Below are 23,998 nucleotides of genomic sequence, written 5' to 3'. Positions count from 1 at the left end.
TAATAATAATAATAAGTTAAGTTAATAATAAATAAACAATAATAAATAAATTAGTCCACTTCCTTTGGCTGAGGTGTTGTATAGCCTGATGGCAGTGGAAACAAAGGATCTCCTGAACCTCTGAGATGAGACGTTCTGTCCAGCCAGAATGTTGTGGAGAGGATGGTTGGTATTATCCAAGATGGCCTCCATGTTACATTGCATGCGTCTCTGCACAACTCTGCCAAGCACAGACCTAGTGTTTTTGACCAGCCTGTCTAGTCTCCTTGTGTTCATGTGTGACATGCTGCTGCCCCAGCAGCCTGCAGCATAAAAGAGTACACTGGCCACCACTGACTGATAAAACATGTGCAGCATTTCACTGCAGTTTAGTGCTAATGGTTCATACTTGACTACTAATATGGTTAAATCTATTTCAAACAAATATGAAAAGTTAAACGGGTCTATGCAACGTACAGCAGAGGATTTATTCCAAGTAATACCTGTCAGACACTGGATACTCAGAGCAGTTAATGTAAAACATTACATAACCTGGATATAGGGGAATTACTACAGTCATATGTATGTCAACACATGACAGAGGATAGCAAACTAGAAATGTATTTATATTAACACACTGAAGATTATGACTTCAAAGAAGCAGATGAGCTTTCTGTTTAATGAAGCACAAATACACACCTCCGCAGATTTTGCTGTACGAGCACCGCAGCGCTGCACACCAGAATGTGGCATAATGACATTCTTTAAAACTAATCATCAAATGGCAAACACCCTCTTTCATTATGCTAATACTGAGCAGCTCCCTAGAAAGACACTTAATTTTTTTTCTGTTTAGGAAGTCATCTGAAGCCAAAGCGGCCTCCCACGAGAAAGGGGCACTTCCGAAAGAAAACATTGTGCAGGACTAACAAGGCAAATGTCTTGCGCTACTCCAGTTTCCACCGTGGAATTAGCAACACAAAACGGGAGACAAACAGAGCAACCATACAGAGCTAACATACAGAGAGGAATGGATTTTTAATAGCATTGCCTAGCAACAGCCCTCTAAGCTCTTGGAAGCTGCTTGAATGGGATGCATACTGATAGATGGAGACACACACACACACACACACACACACACACACACACACACACACACACACACACACACACACACAAAAACTTAATGTGATAGAAGTCATCAAGGCATCAACAAGGTGAGGAGCAGCGAGCTTTACATAACCAAGAACATCAATGATTGGGGACAGAATGAGCTGTAGTCCTGGCTTTAACTCTCAGTTTATCACATTAAATCTGAATTTACTACAGAGGTCAACATTACAGTATTATTAAGTTAACTGCTACCAAATTCCACTACCATATTTGCAGTCCATCACAAAGATGCTAATTAGGCATTATAATGTGGTTCATTATCCGTTTGAACCTTCTTTTGATGCATACCACCACTCATAAATTAGACTGATTTAATTCTAAGAACAAGTGTCCGGTTGTTTATGACTTGTTTTCTATTAGAGGTTGGCGATCCCAATAACTAAAAGTCACATAAGTTTTATTTACAATCATATAATAATAAAAGGCGAAGGCTAACCCAGTGCTAGAGTAAAAAAGATTCATGATTGTATCATGAATGAATGCTAATACTTGTGTTTGCCATCGTTACATACAATGATTTTCTGAGTAAGATATGGACATTAGTCACTTATAACTTATGGCGTGGTCTACAACAATTTCTGAGGTTTCTTATGTGTGGCTATGTGGAATCTGCCTGCAAGCACTCATGTGCACATGCTTGTGCTTGAGTTGCCACTGCACTTGCACACTGCACACAGCAAGCAGGCCAGAAAGTCAACTGGTAGGTCGACGCAAAAACAACACAGTCTCCTGACATGGACAACAAACAAACAAACCCATGGACTGCCCCCTAAGATATTTATGCCTGTTTTGTAGATCTGAATATGTGACTATGCCGATAAAAGGAAATAAGTTTAGTTGTTGTTTACATAGTTTTAAGCTTATCATGCTAAAAGCTCTGAATCCAGAGATTCAAGACTGGAGCGCCCTTTCCTTACACACAACTGTTCAGTAAAAGTAACAGCACTTTTCAATGTCATTACAACTATAACTCTTCTCATGTGAAACCATATGTTTATGAGATGTTTTGCAGATGTTTGTTTGTAGATCAATTGAAGCCTGGAGAGAAATGTATAAATTTATAGCCAAGATTTATGTCACAACCACAATATCGGTTACAAAACTGCAATTACATATTTTGCCCAAATTCTTCAGTCCGAGCCAAATCTGAACATAAGAGTAAGTCCAAGCCTCATCATAGCTAAACCTGGTCCGGTCCTACTATCCAGCTCTGTGTATTTCAATGAATGGGGAAAAATAAAAATCTTGGAGGAGAGAGAGAAGCAGAACAGTAAGGATGAGACAGAAAGACGGAGACTTTAGAAGAACTTTTCTAAATAAAGCTTTCTCCTGCTATAATATGCATGTTTATTGCATGGAGTAAGAAAGAAAGAGGAGATGAGGATAGAGACATTTGTTGTGATTTTGCTGGGTAACAACCTCAAGAAGAGGTTAACTACATTATGCTGTTACTGTCACACACTTGCTGACCTACAGCCTGAAGAGTTCTACACTTAAGAGAGTGCATGTGCCATGTTTGTGGGAGTGCCACATCTCCCAAAGGATTTTCCTGTCCTGTTGTTGAGTCACGCTGCTCCTTGCCAAAGACACTTGTGTCATCTGAAAGTGCATCTTGATGGACATTTATCGTTCCAATCAGTGGTGCTTACAATCACCAGTAATCAGTAGTGAGCAGTGTACAGCACATTGTGATCTGCTGTCATGTATTGGTATGAGATACAACAGAAATCACTTAAGTTCAGCTGTCTCCATCTGTGACCTCATTTCATATTCCAGAAATAGCTCCCCCTCACCACATACTGCTACATGCATGGCTACATGTTGCATGTACAATCTTGCATACACACACAGGCACGGCGAGCAGCCCAGTGGAGGGTGAAGTGTGACATTTAGACCATTTCTCCTGCAATGGGGGGCTCTTATGAAGCCGGGGTGGACCACTGTAACATCAAACACTCACAGCCAGCAGGACGCTCTGTCTCCCTGAGGGCACTGGATGAATAGAGTGTGTGTTTGTGTGTGTGTCTTCCTGTGAATTTGAAGCCTACCTGAGAAAAGAGAGTGGCTGGGCTTCTGGCTGCACTGTCAGACATTCATAGTATATAAAAATTGTTTTGTAGTCTGACGACATCTGCACAGCGGAGTTTGCTTCAAGGAAACGTTGCTTTTGTCATTGTCATCACAGCGGAGGGCTCTAAGATGCTGCAGGAGCTTTGTTTTCCATCGACGTCATTACATTGCTCACTAAATCTAATAAGGTTGGGAAAAAAAAGGAAGTTCTGCACTCACACTATGCGGCTTATTTAAAAAATGTTTTTTGGGATAAAGGCGCTGCCGAGCCGAGATCACATTTTGTGCTGATATGGAAATCAAATGTGTGCTTTGTTTACCTAATGATTAGTTGCGGTGGCTGCATGTGGCGCTTCATCAGTGCTACAGCCCTCAAAGACTTAGCGCCCGATAATTCAGCTAAAGTGCTTCCACTCTGACTCTTTACAATGAGCCAAAACAACTACAACTACCACTGCTTCTCCAGAGAAATGTAGATCATCACATTTGTTTCACTGTTATAAATGAAGACCAGGCTGCTCATCTCCTCTGTGATTGGCTGACTCACAAAAGCAGCGTCATGCTACCTCCTACAAAAAGATTTATTTGCTTCCAGCTGACAAACAAAAAACCAACAAAAACCATAGCAGCTGTCCTCCCAATACTGACACATTTCTCCGTGACTGGGCATCTAAATCCGTCTCTGAGTGGTGCAATAGGCAGTGTATTTGCAGAATTATGCTTTGTTTTTAATAAAAATGTCCAGTTTTAAAAGATGTTGTTGGGGCTTATTTATGAGAGGTGGTGAAATGACATCATATAGATCTCAGTATTTACTTGTTGCTCCACTGTGTATTTGGCTGCATTAATCTAATTCTTGAGTGGTTGTTTTCAGGATCACCACACCTAGGATTAAATGATGGGGAATAAGAAAAGTGCAGTACAAATCATTTTGGAAGAGCAAAAGTGGTGCAGTTAAGCCCTGGCCTTGACAAATCTAATTGTGTTAGGAAATTCAAATAACCTAGAACATTTTCACGTAGTCACTATTGTTTTACCATACTCTCAAAAAAAAGAAAGAGCAAGGAAGAAAAGCAATTATGAGAGAAAGAAAGCAACAAAGACCCATTACACTATTATCTGGGGATTTTTCTGACTTTTAAGGGATTTTGAATTCCATTATTTATCTTCAGACTGTAGAATAAGATTGAATAAGTAGCCTACAATGTTGTATGATGACTTGCTCCTCTGCACACTACAGTCAGATTACAGCTGACTGGAACCTCAAGGTGAGGTTTTCATGCATTTAGGGAGCTCTCCTCCCCGTCTCCCGGCAGCATTTTCCAGACATTACAATATTTCACATAACCTTGGCAACACAAACGTATTTTCTCCCCATCTCTCTCTCTCTCTCTGGCACGCTTATACTGAACATACACGGTCCGTCTCATGCTCAAACCCTCAGAGAGCCCTAAAACCTTAACAACGAAGATTTAATTAATTTTCAAAGTAAATGGGTGAGGAAAGAAGGGGCTATTATCTTTATGCTGAACGACGGCAGTTGTGTGTTTCCATGGAGAGAGCATCTCTGGCGGTATTCAGGGAAACACTACGGCTTTGATGTACAAAATGAGGGAGAGAGAATGAGCGAGACCAAGGGAATGTGCACAAGCTGATTGTTCTCTGTATCCGTACAATGAGAGAGCAGGCAGATGGTCAGTACTTATGCTCAAAGATTTTCCAAATTCTAGGTTACAAGATTTTTTTTGCCACATTTTAAGTATAATGGTGATTCATCATAGGAACCCCCAAACAAAGAGCTTTTGTTGAAGCATATTGCACTATTGGATCCATTGTGTTACTTGGAAATTCTCATGACTATATGAGAGAGAAATCATTTTCAGCATAGCAGATATATAATGCGCCAGCAGAAAATGATCATTTATCTAGACATCTGCCATAAAAAAAGTTGTGTTAAACAGCAAAAGCTTCTTCTAGAGTCACGATTTTGCACAGATGGTGCAGGGAGAAATCCACAAGAGACAGAAATACCAATCTCTCAACCAGTATCCTCATAGACTTTTCAGAAATCACTTTTGTTCAAACCAGAAACTCACTTTTTTTCTTACTGCAGTTGTCTTCTCCAACAACAGTCACAACCTGTCGTTCATATGTGTCTGAAAGCCTAGAGGTGGACTTAAGGGTCTGAGATCAGAATTTTTCCTTTGAAATCAGCTGGTCAGAGCTAAAAGAGCAGGAGGAGGCAGTTAGTGCAGTTAACTGCTGCTCATACCACACTCTTCACTTCAATACAAACACCAAACTAAAACACTTCACACACTTTATTATCAGAGAAGAGTGTAGCACAGTTACAAGTGCAACAGCACAGTCGGAGAGTTGACTGAAGTAAAAATCCCCACACCTGCACACATACGAATGCCCTTTAACTACTGACACAAGCAAACAAATCATGAGGATACCTGTGGACCTCACCACCTACACACACACACGCACGCACGCACGCACACACACAGTGTGGGTGGTCAGGTACAAAATACCTCATAGAAGGTGCATCTCTGTTGCATCTCTGTAAAGAGCACAGCACACAAACTCATCACTTTAATCTATAAAGAAACAGAGACTGTATCACGCTTGGTGTACTCTAATGGTATTTGAGCAGGTGTTTAAAATATTTCAGGCAAAGGGTCCAAAACTCTTTCCAGGCCCAGGTTTCTAGTGTTGTTAAACTAGAACAGAGGTGAGGAAGCTTCAAAAAGCCAGACACAGACATCAGGAGACTCAGTCTAACAAAAATGTACCGAGATACTTCCGTCACAACATATCTGCCTGTCACTTTTGGGAAAAGACTAATCAATATGATTTGAACGGAAACATGTTTGTATTTGTTTGACCAGGATCTTTCATTTTATGGGGAAAAAATAGTGGCTAGTGAAAACAATTCCATCTAAGTCTATATGAGCGAGACTTGTTAAATTAATTTAGTGATACCTGGATCAGTTTTTTTTAACCAGCCAATATATTTCGTAAAATGTTGTATACTTTAACTTTATTGACACATTTTACCTTGAACACACTGAAGTCAGTTGGGAGATTTAATAATCTGTTAACTTAATATTTGGTTTCCACCCTGATAAACCACTGGAATGGAATATATCAACACATTGTGATTTGCATTAATGAATGATATGTTTGGTCAGTGATCCAGGTGTAACCACATGACTGTCTATAGTAAACAGAGAGATAATACAATGAAGGAGCTAACAAAAATATCACTGACACCCCACTTCCTCTAAACCCAAAGAATCATATTCCCTGGCAATATTAAAGCTGCAAAATATTGAGAAAAAAAAAAACTCCACTAGAGTATGTTATACATTATTAATTACTTTTAATTATTCAGCCCTTAAGAGACAAGAAGGCAGTCCTGGAAAAAGTAAGACAAGCATTAAAATAATGAATTATTCTTTCCAAAATGAAACATGTAGATGACAAATATCTATTGCAGCCACCGGTAGCTGCATTAGATATACCAGGAAAATGCATTGATTTAGACAGAGAAGTCTTATTATTACAATATTTTAGCTGCTTGATAAGGAGTCACATAAGGAGACAACACACACTAATTTCTGGATCATTCAAAATGAATCAGTTCTTGCTGCTGGTACATAACCGTGATGCCTCTGACGGAGCTTGTCATTGCCATGCCATGTTGGTGCTCACCGACTCATGAACTTTGAAAATTGTCAGTTTCATAGGGTTTCATATGTTGAGAGTGACAGGACATGTAAGGTTGAAGAATTGCTTGGAAACTGGTTGCTACATGCTGGTGGCAAACAGCTTCTAAGGCGAAACCCTGAGGCAATAGCAACAAATCCACCTTTTGCAGGAAGTGGAAATGATTCTATTTGAATATAAAATTAAGGAATACTTTTTGTATGTATTATGAAGAATAAGTCTCATTGTCTCACACTGACAATGAGAGTGTTTATATGCTGCAGTTTCCTCAGAAATGAACAGTGTGTGTGAGTTGAAGGGTGTTAAACCATCGTTTTTGTGTGCAAGTGCCTGAGTGGGCAATGATGTAGCTATGGCTCATTGTAATTTGTTGGTCTCATCTGACCTGTGTTCATCTGTTGAGGTTAAAGGTCACTGAGAATGATGACAGCTTTGGCTTTCCACAAGCCTCAGATCTGGAGGAGTGTTGATCTGGCTGAGAGCGAGGCTGCCTGGAAGGTGATCTGACTGTTGTTTTCATGGCTTGAGAAACACATGCTGATGTGTGATTAGAAACATGCGCAAACGTAATTATATTCGAGTCACTGGAGGCAGATAACACATTAAAGCTGACCTATGCGCCTTTTAATCAGTGTATGGATGCGATATAGTGAAGTGGGAAAAAACATGATTACTGCTGAGGATAATCCCATTCTATAAGGGATGATGGCTAACACATACAACCCTATACCATACATACACACACACACACACACACACACACACACACACACACACACACACACACACAGTACATACCAGCAATGTCAGTGTGACCCGTCATGTTATTCCTAGAAAATACTGTATGTATCTACAGGTCTCTGTAGCAGCAGGCGGTAAATACTTCCCTATTACAAACGTACGTCATATGTCATCTGCAGCTTTGACACTTCTCAAAGCCTCTTACTGTCAGCATGAATGCTGATGATGGTACAGTGAAAAGAAAGTATTATACCTTCGGAGGGAAGCAGAGAAAAGAAAGAGAAGTTGTAATAGGTTTTGATTGCATCTGGCTTCACTTTACATGTTGATGTACTTGGTTTGACACTGTGCTCTGCAGCAACATTTATCTATTTATTTGTGGCTATTACAGTTTAAGGTAGAATGTACTGTGCCACTATGTGTCTGTGTGTCCACAAAGGTCTCTTGCAGTTTGTGCAAAATGTATCTGACAGAAGGTAAAAACTGGGAAACTGTTTTTTGATTTTCCTGAAAAATATTCATTGACTACATTGAGACCATTTGCCTCAAGCTTGTTCCTGGCACTGGGTGATATTAGCAAATATCTAAATGAAACCAACTCTGTATAATATGACTGCATTGTCACAATAAGTACCAGGTTGATTACTTCCTTAATTAGGTATTGCTGCAACTTGCTGATTGTGGCAGGGGAATTCATCCAAACCACATTCTGTTATTACAGCTGTACACATGCACATCCATTGTTAAACCTAAAACACCGGTCTATACATATCCCTAACATTAATATGGGTTGAAGTTCCATCTTGGTGTAGTATTATTATTATTATTATTATTATTATTATATTTTTGTTTTTTTCAATGACCATCTTTTCCTTGTGAGCTGTTACTCATCATCCAGTGGAGGTGACGTGGAGGATGAGGAGATCAGACAGGTGATTCATGTTCTATTTCTCTCTAAACACAGCACAGCAGTAACACTAATAAACTCAACTGATCATTTAATTCAAACCATAATGGTAATTGTGATGTAAATGTTTAAATTTCCTTGGCTATTCAATTACTGAATACAAATGGCTTGAATAGCAACTGTAATGCCTGATGCCACTGCTGCATAATTCCAGTTAATTGAATAGTTGGGGATAATTGTATATAATCATAATTGTACTGTTGATAAATGTTTTGTAGAAACTAACTGTGAGTAATAACAAAGAAAAAGAAGTATTTAACTATATGGTGTAATTGTGATTGCAAATGGTGCATAAATGCAGCCTTTCAGTGAAGGACAATTCAGAAGCTTTGTTGATGTCAAATGTTCAAAGAAGCACATGAATACCCAGACATCTGTGCAGTCTCTGTTTTGCCTGGAGAGAGTTAAAAATCTGGTGCATACATAGTATATGACGTGCAGGGCACCTGAAAGAGCTACATCTTATCATCAGGCTTCCTGCAGAAGGATTCTCGCACTGATGCTTCACACTGCCATTCTCTTTCCAAGTCTGTATCTCTTTCACTTTCACTGTGTCACCGCCCGTCTCCTCAAGATCCCAAATGCTTGTTTATCTGCATACACGGAAACACCTATAGGGTCTCGTTCCAGCAGGGAGCAACAGCCTTATATTCTTTGTTGTGATTTAACAATGTTCGCCTGTGTGAGCATGTGTGTGAGAAACCGAGCAAGAGAGAGACAGAGAGAGTGTCTGGAGGCGCCGTCTGTCCTGTGACCTGGATATAATGTGGACCCTTAGGAGTGTAGTTTTAGAAGCTGTCGATGGACATTACACACTACACAAATATGAACACATAAATACACATGGACACAAGACACACACACACACACGCCCTACATCTGTCCTGCAGTTCCTAAGGACTGTTTCCAAACAGCCGTAAATAGCCTCCTAATGTGACTATTAAGTAAATTTTTTTTCAAGAACAGTGTAACAGCTTTATAGTTTCAAGTCACTTCAGATTCATTGTATATCTGTAGTGCTACTGCCTGTTGCTGACTGACAACATCCTACAGTGAGTATGCCTGCAGTACAGTTACACCACAACAATGGCAATTAAACTGGGTAATATGAGTGGCGGTAACAACCTATGCACCACTTTCAGCAATTTAAACTTCAACTTCAGTCAACTGAAATTGCAAGTTTAGGACACACGCTCAAAAGAAAACTGATAATCTATACGACAAAACTGACACAAGCTACTTTCAAAGACGGAGAACACTGCAGAATGACAGGCAACTGAAGAGCCATGAACATGTGACTCTTTTACTTTAGGACAGGTGGGTCCCTCCATCATCTACTGGATACACTGTCTTTATCTCAAACTTATGTTGGCACCTGAAATTATGGGGCTTAAGTCTGGGCTTTGGCTGGGCCACTCAAGGGCAGTCAGAGACTTGTCAGAGACACTCCATGTTGTCTTAGCTGTGTGCTTCAGGTCACTGTCGTGCTGAAAGGTGAACCATCGCCCCACTCTCAGGTCGAGTGCACTCTGGAGCCTCTCTGTATTTGGCTGCATTTATCAGTTACTCAATTGTGACCAGTCTCCCTGCAGCTGAGAAGCTCCCCACAGCGTGATGCTGCCACAAACATGCTTCACTGCAGGGATTTCTTTTAGCCAGGTGATGAGCAGTGTCTGGAGTTTGCAGACAGTTTATTAAGCTTAGAAAGTTGAATTCTTGTCTCATTACACCAGAGAATCTTTTGCATCAAGCTCTGAGTCCTTTAAATGGCGCTTTGCAAAGTCCAAGCGGGCTGTCCATCTAGCTGCTCTATGATAAAGGCCTGATTGATGGGGTGATGCTGAGGTGGTCGACCCAGCAGGTTCTCCCTTCTCTACAGAGGACTTCTGAAGCTCTGTTAGAGTGACTGGTGGGTTCTTGGTAAGCTCCCTGACCAAGGCCCTTCTTGCCCAGCTGCTCAGTAAGGCCGGATGCCCAAATCTAGGAAGAGTCCTGGGGTTGCAAACTTCTTCCGTTTCACAATTATTGAGGTCATCGTGCACCTGAACCCTCAAAGCTTTAGAAACAGTTTTATACCCTTTCCCTGATGCATCAATGGCAATTATATCCATTTAAAATAAGACGTATAACATAACGTGCAAAAAGGTCAAGGTGTCTGAAAACCTCCTGAAGCCGCTGTATGTAGTATATTGTTACACCTTCAAAAAAAGCAGCGCAGTGCATATATGACCTTCAAGCAGTTGTAAGATCTTGTACAGTAAGAAGGAAAACAAGTAGGGCAATCAAAAGACAGATATTTCCTTCTGAGGTAATACAACCAAATCACTAGTTTTGCCAAAGCTGTGCCTTTGAAAATGGAGCTGTATTAGAATATGACTTCACGTGTTCTTAAAGCTGGGGTGGGCACTCATCAATGTCCATGTCCCTTGAGATAGATATGCGTCAATATCGGTGCAGCGTTTTAGAGATGGAGAAAACTTGTACTTCTAACGCTAACTCCATTTTCCTGTAATATCAAATGTGTTGTAGTGGATGGTTGTGTAAATAGATTTACCATGAAAGCAGGCAACGAGTAGCTGCGTTCAATGTTGCTAATAGTTTAGCCTTCTGCTAATCGTAGCCAAAGGCTCATTGCTGTGTCTGAGTTTGGTTGCGTGCGTGTATGAAGCGCATGCATGTGCCCGTGAGAGCTGCGGGAGGGCGGCTGTATTTTCAAATTCTGGTGTCTTTTTTTTTTCTTTTTCTTTCTAGACCTCTCCCTATACCAGCTCTAAATGACCTCCCAACTCTCTATTTATTCCTTCTGCTCCCTCCATCTGTTCATTGTTCCACTGATTCCACCCGATTACTCTCATCTCACACCCTCTCTCCTTTCGTCTTCCTATTTTGAATACTTAAAAAGGCATTTGTTTTGCTGGGAGGAGGAGTGACACAGTCTAGCAGGACTTTTATCTGAAAGGGAGCTATAAATAACCAGTTGGAAGGACGAAGGAGAGGAGATGGAGGAGAGAGTGAAAGAAGGAAAGGAATGGAGAGGGAATGGGACTTAAAGTAAACCAGCTATGGGCTGCACAAATATTTGTAAGTAGAGAGCATGTGGTTAGAAGGAAATCAAAGACAAAATGAAGCCCACTGCAGGACGCACTGCGGAGCGCTGCTGAATCCAAAGTCGACAAGAGGCATTTCATGAAATGTCTTAACAAAAACAAAAACAAGCACATCTCATCACTCATACATGACCTCTGAAACCTTGTGCGTTCACTAAAAAGAAGCAATGCACATCAGTATGACCATGACCTTATACATTGACTTGTAGGAGCACAACAAAGAAGTTCCCAGTCAAACCGCTGATACCATTTGGAGGGTACGTGCGTTGCTCTGGTGCACATCGGTGGTAGTTAAGAGGTCTAGATGTACTGCTTCAGGGATTCAAAACAGAAAGCATCTAAAGAGACTTCTCTGACCTTTAAACCATCCTTCTTTCCCATCACCCTGACCTCCTTTCATCTCTCCATTCCTTCTCCCTCCATCCTCCTCCTTCCTACATATGCTGATGATGTGATTTTAAATGTTACTACTGGAGTCAGTTTTTATGCGGAAGGAGTTCCGCAATAACCATGGCCGAGTACAGGATTACAATGCTCAGGCTTAAAATGAGAAGCAAATGGAGGAAAGGGAGGGAATAAAGAGAGAAGCTATAGCTTGTATGATTAGAGCTGGTGAGACAGAAGTCATTTCTAGATGAGGGTAACCACAAAGAGTTAAGCCTTACCGACTTACTAGTGATTATAGAGCCTGGAGAAGAAAGCATGGTTCAAATGTATGTATGTGTGTGTGTGAGTCTTTTGAAGCTGTTCATCAACACTTACTATTTCTGACAGAACAAGCACTCAGACACTCTAAAGAAGACGCACGCGTACACGCACGCACGCACGCACGCACGCACGCACGCACGCACGCACAGATCAATCAGTATGCATAGACAGTCACAGCCCTGACCCTTTCAGATATCTTATCTTCATCTCTGGGGCCAGATAATCCACACAGGTCCTCCGACACACACAAAAACACACACAAAAACACACACACAAAAACACACACACACACACACACACACACACACACACACACACACACACACACACATTTCCAAGTGTCCATGGTGCTTATGTCCTGGCACATGCTGTAATGATTTTTAAAGGGCTGGCTTATCAGTTGTCATGTCTGTAAACTGAAGAACACACTCACCTTAGCTGTCTTCTCTCCCAGTCAGTGCTCTAGCAGACTGGATGGTAATCTCTTCTTTATTATACTACAATGTCACAGATTCTGACTGCCCAGTGCAAATCATTTTAAATCTACATATTCTGCAGCTAAGGACAGTGTCATTAATGTCAAACTGTCAGCAATCACATTAATTTATGTCTAATTTATGCCTCAGCTAATATCTTATGATTTATTAATGAGAAGATTTAATTAATCCACCTTTGAAAACTATTGCTATTCTGTCAGTACGAGGATGAGAGTTGTTCTTCAAGGATTATTTTTAAACACACGATACAAGTCAAATTATTTTGTGTGCATCAGCATTAACATGTGTAGGCCAAATAGGATGTATTCTTTTAAATCGTTATATTTCTTTATGCTACTTTGTTTTATTACTGCCCAGTCAGTCAACTGCTTTGAGTTGAGCTTGACAACTGTAAACTACAGCTGTAAAAAGTGAGAAACATACCATATCAATGGGGCAACTGTTTGTAATGGAGACCATTTTTTTTTTCCCAGCATGAGAACGTGTCATTGCAAGTACAGTAATTTCACAGTAATTTAATGAGTAAATCCATCCCCCATGTGCCATCAAATTCCTAGTGTTGAAAGCTAAACAGATTTGCATAAGCCATTTAAGTATGCATCTTGAGTTATTAGGTTCCGATCAATTCAATTTTGTGTTTCTGCGGGAATACTATAGTTAGTATAATCTCATCAAAATGGGTAATGTTACATGACAAACTCAAATGTAGGTTACAAAATGAAGCAAGTGTTTGTGAGAATTGAGAGAACATGGATTTGCATGAAATCTGTGATTATTAGTTTCCTGAAACTAGAGTAATAACAATGCAAATCCTGTTTGTATGTCACTGTGTGCTACATGTGCAGGCCCTGGACCTGCACATGCTGACACCGTGTGCCTCTGCAGCGATGGCTCATCAAGTGAGGCATAGTGCTGAAATGATTAGTTGGAGTGGGGTTCAGAGACCTACTTGACTGGATTCCAGGGGATCATTTGCCAAATAAGGATTAGTTTAGATTCAGCAATATCTCATTTATTTACAAGACATTATCTTAAATAAGGGTCTTAGAGGAACACCAACACTTGTGTGTGTATATAGTCCAAAATGATTACGATAATAACAAAAACATTATCTACAAATGTCGCCCTTACACAAGTACTTTTTCTTCAAGACACCACACCAACAAACATGACCCCATTTGAAGACTCCTGTGGAGCTTAGTTGAGAGTGTGTGTATTTTTCCCCCTACCTGCCGCTGCTGTTGCGGAGGACAACCAGGGCATCAGGGAAGCCGTCCAGGTTGTAGTCCCCGAGGTGAAGGGCCAGGGGTTGGCTGGGTGTCCCTGGCACAAAGCTCCAAACTGTTTCCCTCCGCTGGAAATCTGACAGCACTGGTACCCACTGCAACAACATCCCAAAACAATTACTCATCAATCAGAATTAACCAGCACAACACTTGACACAATAACAGGGAAAATAGAGGACAGGAAAAAAGTGAAGGATAAAAGAGACAGTGGATGATAATAACCTGAATGCAGTGTCAAAAAATCATTTAGTTTCATTCTAGTCTTAAACCTTCTTCTACTGAATGTTCAGAATCGTGTTGTTCGTACTTCTTTAGAAATTAGTATCAATGTTCTGAAATGGAACAAGGTGAAAATAAGGTTCATCACTTCATTAGTACAAAGAAAAAGTCAAGTAATAAATGAAGTTACTTTTTTTTTTTTGTAGATTCTCAGATAACAAAGTCAATTTGAGGACCAATAAACTTGTTGAGATGTGGTGTTTGTACTTGATCATGTTGTCACAATGTCTCTTTTTTTTTTTTTTTACACTGGCACAGTAATACAGTAATTTCTGGGTAGTTAGATTCAAACACTACGAAATAAAAACAAATACTAAATGCAATGTACAACATATAACAACATATAATCCCATATTCATCATTTCTGTATTCAAGCAATTTAAGTTTTGAAGTGCTATTTGAAGTGTTGACTTATTCACCAATGTTAGAAACCTACTACTAACTCTTTGTTGAATAAAAACTGGTCAGGGTGTTGGAAGGAGGCAATAATGCAGTCAGAATGAAGCTCAAACCTACATGTTAATAAGGTAAGAAGAACTTTTTACCTTGCCACTTGCACTGCAACACAAACACAGATCAAACTGCTAACAGTGCAGCATGGTGCTCATATACCTACACATAAGTACAGTATGTACAGTAAACCAACATAATGGCATTTTTTAACCAAGATGACAAACTAAAAGAGAGTCATTTCAAACTCATAACAAATGCTTGCCTATATTTAAATGTTTTCATGTAATCCAAATGTACAAACTTACCCCTTTCAGGGCATTTAATGCTGCTCCTTGATGATCTCATGTTGGTAACTTTAATCATTCTCTTTGAAACTGAAACACTGGAGTCAAAATCAATCCTAAATTGTCCACCCAAAAGCAATTATTTGTAGTCTTTGAACTTACCAGCAACAACACTTTTCAAAATTACATTTAAAAAAGCATTTACTTGAGAAGTAAAATGCAAATCACATTAATAGCTTGGATTTACTTGTAAATCCTCAATTTAGCAACTCCTCTCCTTGGTGTGAAGTAGCGCCACAAAGGAAAGCCAAACAGAAAGAGAAATAAATCACCAAAATATGACTTAACTAATGAGAACTAAAGAAAAGATAATCAAAGAAAGCAGTCTAAATTTGACGTATAACAGCAACAAATTACAGCCTCATTATAAATAGACACTATGCCTATTAATAAACTACACGATGCTACTCTCTTTACACATCAAATACAGATAGTGAAGAAGCTCTCCCACTCTGTTAACCAAACACAAATAAGGCTTCGTTCCCTCATCTTGACAATTCAAATGTTGAGGTAATAGGGCCCTCAAGGGGGTCTTGTTCTAAAGTTACTACCAACTGATGTTTACAGTGGGAAACAGTCAAACTAAAGAGGTACACTCAGTAAACAACACAAAAACAAACTGCACTGTAGAGACAGTGCTTTAAAGAACCTCACTCAGACCATTATCACCTCACTTAATATGAATACTCTTTCACTTAGCATTTCTCAAGTACACTTGCACTAGTTAAAGCCTTGACTCTCCATTTTAGTTTAGTCTCCTGCACTCTGTCTTCCTGCAATTCCTCCAAACTCTGGTGACTGTAGCTGGAAAATAAGAGCTATTACTTTTCATTTTGCAGAGGAAAGATTTATTGTAACTGCCCATATATTCCCACTAAATTCATTTTAATGGAGTTTCAACCAGTGACAGACATACTGGTCTCTCTGTTTTCATTAATGTCATTTGTCTGAATTGTTAGCCAGGACTCCTGTGAATTACACATAATATAAGAGAGGGAGGTGTTGCAAGGAGGGAGAGACTATGATTGTCCCTTATTCACACTAACGCCATCATGAGAGGCAAATCCTGAGTAGTATGTATCACCATTCAGTACAGTATCTGGCTGGTGCACTATGTGAACCAAATACTTAGTCTTCATTAGTCTAATGGAATCAAATTATAGTTTGGGTCCTGCACATGTAGAATGTAAAATCTCATGGGGAGCGGCATCCCTTATTTCTCAAGATAGGACGTGGCACCTAGTACCTCCACCTGTTGCTGCTGAACAGCTGTAAGAACAGGACAACAAAGTGACTGCCTGTAACAGGAGACGTCGCCCTCGGCTGAGTTTATTCCTAGTCTTGTTAGTCTCTAAATCTAGCTAGTTGGCAACAGCGCAGGTTGTAAATGCCCCCTTAATAGAAACTGTTGCCGCCAATTCATTTTGAAAGAGCAACAACCAATAGGGAAACTTGACCTGACCTATGGTATAAATATGATCACTCAACAACAATCACTCAGTCAGTCACAGGCATTTGCAATTATATAAAAATATATTTTGAGACTCAAAACTGAACTACCAGTGTAGATCCCTGGTGTGTGTGTGTGTGTGTGTGTGTGTGTGTGTGTGTGTGTGTTTGTGTCTCATAGAGAGGCGCATGGCCAGATGCTGGAGGTTTGAACTATTCATGAATGTTAAACAGAGCGAGCAGGTGCAGGGGAGAGTCACCAGAGAGACACTCACCAGAAATGCTACTAATAGCTCTTAATATGACCAGCATGTCTGAGAAAGACAACCAATGCCTATCACCAATTAGTGTGAAATTTATCGTGTCGTGATGTCACTGATGTAAGTTACCTCAAAACCAGCTGTGCACACTATGTCAACATTGCACAATGTGCCAATAGGAGGGGGGCCCTTTTCCCCTCTGGGGTCCCAAACATTTGCCTGGTCTGTCAGGTGCACTTTTGTTTATATCCAATTTAGCCTTTAGCATTCATAAAACCCTTTTCTGTTTGATTTTGAAAGGCGGTATCTTTTGATATTACATTACAATAAAATATAAAAATCTGTTTTAATCAAACTCTAACCTTCCTTTCCATTTATGACCTTATACAGAAATAGTGAAGTTTAGGTGGTAATGTTTGGACTGGGAGTGTGATGGACAGACTCAGTGTAAGCAGCGGGCAATGATAGTTATTATGCTTCTCTACATACAGATGGTGTCATAAAACCAGTTGAGTGATAAAGACCCAGGTTGAATATTTTTCAGAGGATAAGAATGAACTTGGAGCTTTAATGCAGCGCTGCGCAGCCAAACTCGCATTAAATGACTGTTGAGTGATGTTGCAATGTGATTTGAAAGGCTGACTGCCTGCCATATGGGTGTAAAACATGGCTGTGATTACTTCTATCCACAGTGGATGGGAGTGCTGGAAATGACCACTGTGCTGTGGCTGGCAGAGAGAAGTGACAAGAGGGAGACCTGAGACCCTGCTGCCAGCCCATTTGTGGCCAGTAAACACAATGCTAGACGTTGACACACAGAAACCTTCACATTTGTACAAACTGACAGAGGTGGAACCATTTTCAACTTGCTGAAAAAATGCCGGGGACAAAACATGACAAAGACATGGAAGTAGTTTGTATGACTGACAGCTCAATCCCTGCGTTATAATCCAAATGACCTTTGGCTTCAATCCAAAATCCACTATCTATTGAATATAAAAAGCAATACATAAGAATACACACATTCAAGGTGTGCTACTTTGAACGGGGAAAGGTGTTGTATTAACTACACATTAGTTCCCATGTCAGCAGTTACTCTCACAGAGCAGGTGGTCATGTTTTCAGATACCAGCTACATCTTCAATCTTTTTTGCTCTTTAGTCTGCAAGGCAAATGAATCCACTGGTGAGTTATCTTTCACGCTGGAGTCCTTTGGTCTGTGCTCAGCGCTGCCATGACATTCTCTCTCAGGACAGAGTGAGGCCTTTGCTGGCCGCCAGCCTTATCAGCAGACCACTGTGCTGGTGTTTACCCTGAGGCAATCAGTGTACTGTCTGCTGCTCTTTTTTTCTAACGTTGATTAGAGGAAGAGAGAGGGAGAGCATGGAGAATACCAACAGCATCTCGTCAACACTGTGAAAGAACGCAGACACGCAAACACACAGTCGTGCATTGGGTTTAAGAGGTTCATTTGTAGGTTCCGTGATGGCAAGATAGCTGCTGATAAAATTAGAGATGCCATCTTTAGTCTCTAATTAATGTTCTTCCCTTAAACACAGCATGGGAGCAGAGCAGAGGTATAGGGAAAAGGATGATGAAAGTAAAATAAAGAAGCACAGACTGGAATGATGATATCAAAACTGTACATGCACACCTGCGCACATGCATGCACTCACTCAGACATATAGAAGAGAGAAGCTTAATCAAGCAGGAGCCTGAGATTAAGCCTGAAACTGAAGTAATGCATTATCACGTCTGCCTCGCTATAATTGATACATTATACTGTTTCCTACATTACCTAATGACAATGATATGTGATAATTATATTGTGTGAACATATGGCAGAACAAAAGCACATGATGAAAGACGGTAAACTAGCAGACACATAACACAAAGCGCAGTGGCAAAGGTGGAAGTCAAAAGATCAGTCTTTTCCAATCGAGCAGAGGGGGAAAAACAGTCGTGCAGCATTTTCCCTCAGCTGGATCGGACAGTGTTTACCCTGCGTTTTGTTTTTATTGCTCAGCGGTATTGTGTGGGAAATCATATGGGCGTTACAGAGGATATTAAATATATTAGATATTAAATTCTAATCTCATCAAATCAGTTTTTTTATTTGAGAAGCTGCAATAAATAACCAACCTTGACATAGGAACTCCTTAAATAAATCATGAAGCAGTTACTCCTTCCTTACTCCAGAAGTTTTGAGATTTAATCACTAAATTTAGCCGAGTGTTTGAACAATATCAAGTGTATGTCTATATGGATTAATCTGTGGCCCAGTGCCCTGCTAGTCAAAAAGAGTGCTCCTAAGTCAATATAATTCCACCCTGACGTTCTCTTGTTCAAATGTCAACATATTAACATATTGAGAAACAAATTGAGTGTGAGTGTGTGTGTGTGTGTGTGTGTAGGTGTGTTAGCGCAGAGATCCAAATGACCTAGTTAATGGAAATGAAGACAATGATGGGATTTGTGCTCGTGGGGTAATCTGATACCTTAAATGGCATTGAAGAGAAGGATCCCGCATGCAAATGGCTTTTTACTGAACAGCGGGAAAACACAGACCATGTGTGCAGACAGCTTATTGTGGCACATGCTCGCATGCACACACACCCACACAAACATGCACGCACGCAAGCACACGCATGCACAAAACATGGAAGCGTGCATATAAAAACACACACACACACAGACCAGAAGGGGCACAAACACAAACCCCCTCAACATAAAATCACTCTCCTGGCTTCACTGACGACTAAAGCGAAAAAAGCGACGGTATGCTCAGAGACTCCCATTGATTCAACTTGGTGGAGAGAGCTCCCGCTTCATTAGGCCAAGAAATTAAAATGTGGGCGGCCTGCGGTTGAGGTGGGAGGCGGTGGTGGGGTTTATGGGGTGATGAGGGGAGGTGCTGTAACATCAACAAACAACAAGCCTGTCCAAGGCAATAAAGTAAAGGGGGAAAAAAAATCAGGCGTGTAATGAAGCAATAGCTTTTTATGATCCCAGTGATATAATGACTGTAATGCTCATCACATTAGAACTGGCACTGAAAGACAGCATGGGTTTGAACACTGGAGGAGTGGGTGGGAAGAGAAGATGACTTCAATACAGCAAAGTGGAAGTCTGGCTGGTCTTGCTATAATCATGGGCAAAGAATGATCGTGGCTTTGATCTAGATGTATGTTAGCGTTGTACGTGATGCAATGTCTGAAATATTCAACACTAAAATAAAGTTTGCAGGCACAGAATTTGTTACTAATTCAGTCAGTATTTTCAATAAGAGTGAATAAGAAGATGAAGTAGTTTTCTGTCAGTATTATCCTAATAAAAAGGCCCAGTGGTACCAGACTTCTTCTTCATAACACACTGGACTTAATGAAATGTGATACAAATAGTAACAGGAAATACGACTTCCAAAGATAGGTAGAGAGAGAAAAAGTGGAAACACTTTGCAGAGAAAGCGGAGATGAATGCAAATGAGGACTGACTTTCAAAATCACACTGAGGTGTTAATTTGACATTCTACAAAGGATTTGTAAAAGTAGCCAAGTGGGAGAATATAGGAAATATGGGGAATTGATAAAGGATGTTTATCATTTCAACTCTTTTTTAAACTCTTTTTGTGAGAATAAGGAATCGTTACATGGCTTCCACCTTCATGCTTAGCTAAACTAATCCCTTGCCGACTCTATCTTTATATTTAGCATCCACAGCGGTATCAATCCTCTCATCTCATTGTGTATAAGCATCTGTTTCTCCAGTCAAGCTATTTACTGTTTGCTCATCATGTCAAACCTATTGTTAAGAAAGGCATTAAGGTTCACTTCCACAGATCTCTTATGTGTGAGCAAGCTTGCAACATAACAGTGTGTATGATTACCCTTGTATGGTCAGTTACATGGACCTCTTAAACCTAATTATGGCTTGCATATAGAAAACACAGGACGGTTCACAGAGCAGAACTAAAGTAATTACAATGTATTTCTCATACATTTTGTGCTTTTAAGTGAACATAATCTATTCTACTCTTTTCTAACTATGTATGCATTGCAGCTGCAGAGGTGGTCCTTGGCTATCTACATGGTTTGTCTAAAGGTTTAACTGTTGTTACTGCAGAGTGATGATATTACGGCTCACTGTGATGACTTTTCTTCCTGTACTGGTCTTGTTTCCACGTTTCTAACCTTCAAAATGTTTCTGTCCATCGGGATGGAGCCTCTGTCTGTGCTGATGACATCTGCATTGACTAACTATGTGTGTACCAACACGCATTACACTGACATGTCCTTCTCCAAAATACCAAGATACAGATTGTATTTCATTATCAGGTGGAAATAAGGTCATAGTTTATCCTGATAAAAAAGCAGTCCAGAGCCAGAGATGGAGTGAGACCATATGTCTTTGTGTCAGCTGGGCAGGGTAGGGACGCTGCTACCTGCTGTCAGTGTCACCTCTTTGACCACTGACTGACCGGCTGACTGGGATGACTGGGAGGAAGCTGTCTGGCTCACACTGGCTGCCCTTACACTGTCTGGGCAGCAACAGTGGGCAGCTGGCTCAGTCTTCATGGGGGCGGTATGTGTGTTAAGCATGTGTGCATGGTAGGCATTTTCACAAGAGAGCAAATATACACAGAAATGTGCATACAAAAACAAATGTAATCTCAATTCAGAAATATTTATAGACCAGGTCAACTCAATACTATCAGTGTTGCACTTGTTCTTTTTTATTCTTGTTCTCCTATGGAAGTAAGCTTGTTTCCACAGAAGGATATAAAAAAAACACCAGACCACATTTATTAAATGAATAACAAAAATAATGCACAATAAAAGTGTGTGCGCCATTCTTCCAATGTATTGTGTAAGGCCTATCAGTGACAGTAAGGGCATTTGTTTGTGTACAGCTTCTTGGTTTTTGTCTTCAGACACCAGTCAACATTAGCCAGCACAAAAGAACAGTAACAACATGCTCAAAGCTAATCAGTTATTGACTGTGTCTTTTTGCCAGAGAACTAGGGAATGTGGCCTGTGTCCAAACAGTGACCATGTGGGGTCAGTCACTCCCTGGTGCTGGAGAAAGCTGCATCGGAACTGTTCTCAGCACCGAGTCCCGCTTTGGCTCTTTCACAACACACACACAGACTGAACTACTAGAAAATACAGAGAATATTTATAGTATGTTCTTTGTAGGAAATACTACAAAAGGCAGACTGATTAGATTGTTGTTCTTATTTATTTGGTGTTTCTATGTTCAGCAAGAAGAAGAATGAGGAGTGCTGCAACAGATGGTCTGGCCCCCACAGAGCCTGATCTCAACATCATGGAGTCAGACTGGGATTACAAGAAGACACTGAGACAGCCTGAACCCTCAGAGGATCTGTGGCAAGTTCTCCAAGTCGCTCGAACAACGTACCTGCCAAGTACCTTGAAAAACTGTATAAGAGAACCTCGGGGTACACTTACAGGGTGGTTATGCTAAATATTGATGTCACTGAGGTTTTCTTCTGTTTACTGCTCTTTTCTATGATAAAAAAAATACTATTCATGACATTATTTTTGAAAGCTTCCTCACTTTACTTTTTCATGTCCAAACCTTTTGAGCAGTTCTGCATAATCTACGGTAAAATTATGAAGTATAAATCTTCAACTCTTCACTTTCCCAACAAAACAAAATATCCCATGTCGTTGCTGTGATGTTGCTGTTCGTATGTGAAAGAGAGCGGATAAGGTTCACTTTATTGATTGTTCATCCCTTGCCAAATCCTCTCAATTTGACTATGCACCGAACTGTTGACCTAAGAAATTAACTACGGCAGCAGTAGTAGGTGTACTGAGGGAATGAGGGAAACAACTCCAACTGTGTAGATGGGCTCCCTGTACTAATTAGTGTTGTTCATAACAGTATGTTGCAGAATTCTGCTGTGTAAAGCAACTACTTAGCTTTATTTGGACCCACAGGTTATATTTCAGCTCTATTTTGTGTAGAAAATAATTTGAAGTCTAAAAAACTGTTCAGTAATAGGAAGTTCGTAATGGTCTGTGTAAATCTAAAGGCATTTAATAGAGGGTGGTTGGTCTAAATTATTGTTCTGATTAGAAAAATCCATTTGTAAAGCCATTTCATCAAGGCTTAAAATACCGAGATGTTATTTAGCAATATTGCTCAGCTCCACCACATAAACATTCCTGTACTGGAAATGAGCCGTGGCCTTAAATATACACTCACTTGCAAAGTGCCTGGACGAATTCCAAGCCTTTTCTTGTGAAAGTGCTCTCTGATGTTCAGAGGGTCTTTCTGCTAATATTTTGTTTGTTTTCTTTGATACAATTTGCTTGACAGATGTAGCACCCACAGCCACATAATCACACTTTTGTCTGCAGTAATATCCAATTGTGTTACAGAATGTAAGAGCAGAGAAAAAGGGCGGTCCAGAGTGCAATAAATGTGAACAGTGTGTGTCAGTAAGAACGGGGAATGAAGCCGAGAGGTGTTGGGAGCCACCTGCGGTTTCCTCCAATATGGTGAACTAAAGGCCCCGGAGCTGCTGCAGAGGCAGAGGCAGAGCTGTGGCTGAGACTGCGGGAAGGACGGAATGAATTGCTGTTTGGAGATGAGCTACAGACACACACTAGTTTCTGCTCAGCAGGACTTCCATGCACACCCAAAGGCATCTCACCATGTCGTTGCCTGTATACATATCACTAGCCCTATTCACTCTCCACTCCTCTTTTCTGCTTCTCCGCCCTCATTCCGTCTGATGGGATGTTCCTCTCAAAGTGGAAATGAAGGGACAACAGAAAGATTTTTCTTTTGCCCTCTCTTCCTTCCTCCCTCTAATCTTCCCTTCCCTTCCCTCCACCTCCTCTTCCTCCCTCCCTCACAATATTTCTTTCTTCTTCTTTCTGACATCAAGCTCCCTTTTCTTTCCATTTCTCCCCCCCCCC

At 40.5% G+C, this 23,998-nt stretch overlaps 1 protein-coding gene across 1 annotated transcript in view; it reads right to left on the bottom strand.

Annotated features, from left to right (window-relative positions):
• Positions 1–23,998, bottom strand: part of itfg1 (integrin alpha FG-GAP repeat containing 1) — a 145,723-nt gene that overhangs the window by 64,477 nt on the left and 57,248 nt on the right. The window contains exon 10 of the mRNA XM_023429726.2: positions 14,207–14,358. Within this exon, the coding sequence (XP_023285494.1) occupies positions 14,207–14,358 (152 nt within the window). The remainder of the gene's footprint in view (positions 1–14,206; positions 14,359–23,998) is intronic.

This window comes from Seriola lalandi, unplaced genomic scaffold, assembly GCF_002814215.2.
Source record: "Seriola lalandi dorsalis isolate HSWRI2012SDOR001 ecotype SW California unplaced genomic scaffold, Sedor1 jcf7180002054898, whole genome shotgun sequence".
In the NCBI taxonomy this organism is placed as follows: Eukaryota; Metazoa; Chordata; class Actinopteri; order Carangiformes; family Carangidae; genus Seriola; species Seriola lalandi.
This window is presented reverse-complemented; position numbering and strand designations above follow the sequence as displayed.